Genomic DNA, 6989 nt, shown 5'->3' with positions numbered 1-6989 from the left:
CTGTTTGCCAAGCTTTGTTCAAACAGGGCATAAGTAAGAATTAGGTCCTCTCGTAGGCGACGGCACTCCAGGGAAAAGAGATCAAGCATCGCGAGACGCGTTTCGCAGTCCACGAATTTGAGGCCCGCAACCATTCTCGTAGCGGACCGCTGGACACGCTCAATGAGGGTGACGTTTTTCGTGCGTTCTGAGTAGAAAACCTGGTTGGTATATTCCAGGGGCGCTCTGACGTGGGCATAATGGAGTTTGTGGGGGTCCATGCGAGCAATACGGGAGAGGGTGCGTCGGATCATCCGTAGAATGGCGAATGCCTTTTGGGCCGATTTCTCATGGTGCAGTGAGAGGGACAAGTTTGAGGAGACCCGGATTTCCAAATCCTTTTTGGCATCTATCCTCATGATGTTTTCTGGTCCTTTCTCACCATGCATGACAACGACATTCGCTGAGTCTCCTCCAAATGACATGTGGTCGCACTTTCCGTCATTCAGAGCAAGCCGCCAGTCCAACGACCACTGCTCAGAAGCGTCTACATCCATTTGGAGGGCACTGGCATTGGAGCTCCAGGATTTCAAGTCGTCCGCAAAAAGTAGGCACGGACTTGCAAGAACATCTGGAAGGTCGTTGACGTAGACCAGGAACAGCACTGGTCCCAGGATGGAGCCTTGAGGAAATCCAATGGAGACTGGCGCTGGAGAAGAGTAGGTCGAGCCTATTCTCACTCGGAATGATGTCTGACAGGTACGCCTTGATCCAGTGAAGGATTTTCCCTTGGATCCCGTGAGGCCCGAGTTGCTGGAGTGGCGGGACGTGTGGGACCCCATCAAATGCTTTTGGGAAGTCGAAAAATATGGTGTCCGATTTGAGTCCTTCGCCCTTGGCTTGGGTTAAGCTGTCCGTAAATACGAGCATGCTTGCCAAGCAAGAGCGATTTGTGAGAAATCAATGTTTAGCCGGAGATATCAGGTTGCCGGAAGTAAGGTGATCTAGGATAGCTTGCTTCAGAATGCGTTCCATCACCTTGCACGGCAAGCTGGTGAGGCTTATAGGCCGCCAGGCGATCGTCGGTCACCAGTTTTGTAGATTGGCGTGACAATCGGTTACTTCCAAGCGGAGGGAAGGCGGCTTTCGTCAGGCGACTGGCGAAACACCGGATCACTGAAGTGATCACATGATACACGTGTTTCCTGCAGATCCAGTGATCCGGACTGGGCAGGGGAAAGTCGGTTCTTTAGCAATGATCGATAGCTGGTGCTAGTATGGCATCCATCAGCCCCTTTGGGTCTATGGAATCTGCGGTAACAGGTTGACTTAGCTCACATAAGATGCAAAATATTTCTTTTCTCTGCCTTTTACCTACAAATTGGTGACAGGTGGAAAAGAATATAGAGGTATCCTATATTTCGCACACTCTGAGGTTGCCTCCTAGACATGTAGGTTTGCTTTCGGTCCAGAAGTAATGCTTTGCAAACCAACGGCCAGCTATTGGGTGTGGAATTTATCCAGCCCATTTTCTAGAGTGGTGTTGTCCTAAGCAGGTGCTGCTTCAATCGGAAGATCAGTCCGGGTGGGTACGACAAGCATAATGATGGGAGACCCCATGTCTTCTATGTGGTTACGTTTATGTTAGTACGGGGTTTGTCCTCCAAGTATGGGGGAGAGCTGCAATTTTCTGCGCTTGGACATAAGTTCTTCACAAAGCCTGTGACATGCAAGGCTCTCAAGGTTCAATCCGTTATCCAAACGAAAATAACATATTATTTAGTAATTTTTGATTGTATGGTGATGAGCCTACAATACTCCGACAGAGACTCATTTTCATGATCCCTTATGAACCGGGCTTTGAGGATTCCACCATGCCATTATAGTTATCAATTAACTCGAAGTAAAGGATTGTATGTTATAAACTTCTTTTGAGACTAGTTTTTCTCAGGGCGTAGTTTGATGCTGCAAGAGTTAGTAAACGAGGTTTACGTAATGAACAGTTAATGCGCAGGGGCACCTGAATGGTAAGAATCGATGGCTGGGTGGACGACATCGGTGGGTGTGGCGTTAGTCCTAAACGGGACGGTTTCCTGTATCGTTCCATTAAATTTGAGCCGGAAAATCCAACGCTCCTTATTTTTCATGAGAGGTGGTATAAACTTGGATTAAATCGGGAGGAAATGGCGGGATAAAAAAACTGTGCTGATTGTGGATCAGGTGGGCCAATTTCATGACATTCGTGGGGTGGCGAGAATACACTTCTGGTGGAGACAGGCGCCCATATATTCATGCCACTATACAAAAGAATGGGGGAAAGGTCAAAATATGAGTATCTGGTGGATGTAGCAGTAAGCCAAATAAAAGCAAACGTCGGAGTTTTCATCGTTAGTGGATCTTCTGGTACGTCCAAAATAAGTAATAAGCCAGGATAGTGATCGAGCTGATTTACACTGTTCGAATCGCCAAAATGGAACAGGGTTTAGCAATTGGGATCTGAAACAAATGGAAGTGAATTGCCAAAATTCATTATGAAGGAGCTTCTAGGGCTTAAGTTTCAAGACACTCGCACACATCCGGACCAGCACGGACTCTTTTTCAGGTAGTCCGTTTGGTGAGGGAGGCTGCTTACTACTACAACAATGAACGATAACCACGTGAGTGCAAACAAACCGAATAAACAAACGGCGTTTATTCATTCCAGGTGGACAGATACACCAAACAACATCTTTGGGGCGGTCGGCGTTGGTGAGTTCATCCCATGGAGTCAGATTGGTCACGCGGGATCAGTGTGATATAAAGGCAGTATTTAGAAGGTTGTTCAACTGAAGAACCTTGTAGGAAGGCCAATCAAAATATCGATGAGAAGGAAGTGTCTCTATACTATAAGTGAAACAAATTCTTGACGTGGGAAGGTGAGCCAAAATGATTGAGTGTTGTAACCTGGGGAGCTGACCCTCTTGGAGCATCATCTATGATGAAACAAGTGCTTTGGGGGGAGTTTCGGAAACGCGCTGATGCCCGGCTTCAAGGAGGGCAAAGTCGGTTGGCAACGTGAGCTGAAGAATCGATCTGGGGAACGTTAAAACTTTATGGGTAGCTGAAGGATTCAAAGTCCAGTTTAGTCTTTAAAGACTTTCACGACGTGGTGTGTATACTCCTGAAAAACTGAGTGATTCGACACAGTTTGGGGAGAAAATATTTCAAAACGGGGTTAAGCTATGGGTGTAATCCCACTTCTGATGATTGATATCTGACATTGAATGCAATGAATTATCGTTATTCATTTTGCCCGATTCACAGGATCGAAATCACCTGCAATTTTATATACATTTCAATTTCGTTATGCTGATCCCATTAGTGAAACTAATACAAATGTCGAGTAGTTCTGAGGAAACAAATGTGCCTACTACAAGCTAGCCACGATAACAGTAGTGCATGGCCTTAAAACATAGAGTGAGAGTTATGATTTAATAGTGTGTGCAAGGGCATGGTTTATACAGTCATGACGTTCCCACCTCTTTGGAATAAGTATGGGAGTTGCAGCGAACGAGTGTAAAAAATAAAAGCTTTGGTATATACTTGGAGCAGTTAACCCCCATCTGTTGCGTAGAGCCATATTTTCTACAAGACAATAAAACCACGTGTTTTCACAAGCCACGCGTCCGATGACTAGGTCAAAGAATAATATAGGTCAAGGTCAAAAGCAAAATAAGCGGTATAGGCGCAAGCCAAAATGACAAAAACGGGGGCTCGCGTTGTGCAACAGAAAAATAGAAGAAAGGAATTAAAACCGCCTTCCACGTCACAGCCAGCATGGTTTTTCCTAATCTACCAACCCACTCCACCGCAAGCAAGAAAGGTGCCAACGAGAATGGTACAGTTGCTGTAGCCACAAACGCCTGCCTGAGTTTGCAGTGTGCGCATACAGTAGGGGAGCAGCGAGCCGTTTTCTACTCTTTCTAGCAGGTTTTGATTCTCGACGGCTTCGGTTGCTCTGAATGGTTTATATCACTGGACTATTGGAACCTAGTGATATGCAGTCCCGAGATACGGTGTATTTCAGACGTTATAGCATGCGATGGTTGCAATCATTTTAGTCTCGCTAAAGGTGGGTGAAGCAATTGATGGTCTGGCTGTAGTTTATAGCCGTACGTCTCTTATGATTCGTATTGCGCTTTAAGAGTAATCGTGATCTTCATGGGGAATTTTATGCTTCCATTATGCTGCCAGCAAGCATTCAGTCTACATCCATTAGTATCAATGGTCCGTCTTCCGATGTATGACGACAAGATTTCTTGGCGATCGGTCCAAAATTCGTAGTGACATTAGTGAATAAAGATGGAGATTCCAGTTTCGCCGATGTTACGCACATAGAGTTCTATCGCCCCGTTGACCACCGAATGAAGTTCAACTGCAGCAAGTGACCTCAGGAATAAACACAAAGTTCGAACCGTCCGTATTTCGCATCCCTGTGCAGAAAGGAGGTAAGGAAATAACATTTGGTCGAACATGAGTGCAGCGTCGACGCCATTGTTATTACATAATTGTACAGGAAAAGTTTTCAGGTGAGGGTTTGTAGCTTTGATGAAGAAATGCAGCTAACACTTCCAATAAAAGCTCGGACAACAACGCCATTGACCGAAATATTTGTTGTAGTTTTGGACAGGCAATTGGGAACAGCGGCATAGAATAACGAAGGAGTAGAGGAGCCGTAAGCTGAACCCATGTGATATTTTGAGGTTTAAAACGCCCAATTTTTCCATAAAGTTTGCACATAATTCTTAGCTGGACACCTGTAATGCAGGTGTTTTGGGTTCCCACCAAAGTTACATGTTTGTTGTGTAGTGGCAGAAGCTGTTCCGGAATTAACAAGGGATGAAGGAGTAGACACGAATCAAGTAACTGGCTGTCTGTGTACGTATGATTGTGATCGCCTTTGTGCAAACTGATAGCTCGTGCGATTTTGTGGGCTTTGTAAGTGTCCAATTCATACAACATTAGCAGTTTCTCCCGAAAGCTGTTCGACTAGGTCCGGTTATCTACGCAGCCTAAACTCCTTTGTTTGTATGTTTCACCCCTACAACCTCAGTCTTTAAAAAGTGACTTCAGTTTTTGGACGAACTGGTCGATATCTTGATCAGTTTTTTGCTTGTATAAAGCTGAATGCTGGCGAGCGTACACGATATTTTTGGGCGAATGTAAAATTATCCCTGCAAGGTTATCGTATAGTCGTAGTCGCCATATTCTACAGGGAAGTTATAAAGTGTATGGACAATGTTATGTATGGGAGTTTCAGGTTTATTAAAGCCCAGGGATTTGTTGAGCTAATGTAAGATTTTAAGGCACGGAACTTGTGACTCCTTTGTTTTGTACCGTCTGATAGGTAAGGATCGGCATCAAAATCCGTGAGCCGAAGCATATGTTCTAGAAAACCAAAGAATGGCAGTGCAATAATGGCATAGCACGGCAATGTTAGCTCTCACTTGAAACCATTTTTTCGTACTACAGAACGTACTCTCTCATCCTTTAGGACCATGGCTTGTAACTACGAAAATGTTCAGATTGCCACTAGAGATTAGTCCTATTCCGCTGAACCCTTCGTCGGATAAAGTATCCCTGTATTTCGCTATAATTTTTGTGTCTCGCCTGCAACTTCACTGATTCTACTTTGGGTTTTCCCCCTACGCATTAACACGCTTCTCTTACCCGAAAGCTGATTTCTTTCCAAGATCGATACCCGTAATCTTACGCGTTTTCAACACAAACCACAATTTTGAGGCGCAACTCGCCATTTTTTCTGTTTGAAATTCTCCCTCGCAGCATCACGTGAACTTTTCCCGACCGTAGATTATAACTCTAACGGCCAAGGTCATTTGAAACCAGGAGTGATTTTTAGTTTTAGTCCAATCCAACCGGCGACACTGGTGAAACAATATGAGACCCACCTGAATGGTCCACTTTTGGTTTTTTACTGGTAAGCATGTAGTAAGCATGCCACCTTATTGTGCAGCCGTTGGAGGTCGCCAGCCAGTTTGTGTGGGACAGGGCCAATCGCAGCTTACTCTTTTACTTGAATTCTGAGTGGAAATTGAAAACTACGGTAAGCTGGAAACAAGCTATGCCGTATTCTATGTTGTTCTGGTGAGCTGCGCCGTTAGAGACGGGGCATAACTGGTGAGGGTTCACCCAAACTATTGTGTGCAGTGTAGGATCCCTGAATTGCATTCGAGAGTTCCGCTCAAGTTTAACCCGTTCGGTTACTGCAGCAGCTAAAATTATAGTTTTCGCAGCTAGTGGAACCAAAATAATATTAGCGGGCCGTCTGATATCCGGAATATTGACGCCAAATTTCGTCAAAGTGGCCACAAACACGACAGCCAAGACAGTTGCCTAGACTGAAAGCACATGACCTTGGCGGATGATAACCGGCTCTAGTTCTACTCTTGTTCTTTTCTGAAGAACCAGGCAAATGGTGATACCGCGGCAACGTTTTGGCGTTTACAGCGTAGCCATCGTTTAGACAGACTGAAACCTTCCATTCTGGTTGTCTTGGTATAGTGAATTACCCATGATTGGGTCCGCATGCTGGCCAAATTCTTGTGACCTTAGAAAATCTCTTGGTGCTCAGTAGCATAGTAGAATTGCTGCATTTTAAATAAAAGCAGATGTCATCATTAAAATGAATTCTTAACGTTTTATTACGCGAAAGCGGGAGGGTGACAAGTGTTGGAAATTAGACTGTTTTGAGGCCCCTTTTTAGATCGCAGCCACTTGCTAGCCCTGTTAATAGATAAAAATGGAGGTAACTGGTGCTAATTTATCAACGGTTTGAAAACTGCATGGTCCAAATGTTCATCAATACAACACATGATTATTAAAATTATGCGAAATATAAGATTTACGCACATATGGTGGGTCTACAAGCCACAGTGACTGATAAGAACATGAAAATAAATTCTCAGGTCCCGATTTTGGGATATTTTTTGAGCTACAGTCTCTTACAAGTG

At 44.6% G+C, this 6989-nt stretch overlaps 1 protein-coding gene across 1 annotated transcript in view; it reads left to right on the top strand.

The window, feature by feature from the left end:
* Positions 1 to 195, top strand: part of T265_06754 (hypothetical protein) — a gene marked incomplete at both ends in the record, with an annotated part of 5022 nt that extends 4827 nt beyond the window's left edge. Inside the window, one exon of the mRNA XM_009172099.1 lies at positions 57 to 195. Coding sequence (XP_009170363.1) covers positions 57 to 195 — 139 coding nt within the window. The remainder of the gene's footprint in view (positions 1 to 56) is intronic.
* Positions 196 to 6989: the final 6794 nt, after the last annotated feature.

Source organism: Opisthorchis viverrini (assembly GCF_000715545.1).
Source record: "Opisthorchis viverrini unplaced genomic scaffold opera_v5_146, whole genome shotgun sequence".
Taxonomy (NCBI): Eukaryota; Metazoa; Platyhelminthes; class Trematoda; order Opisthorchiida; family Opisthorchiidae; genus Opisthorchis; species Opisthorchis viverrini.
This window is presented reverse-complemented; position numbering and strand designations above follow the sequence as displayed.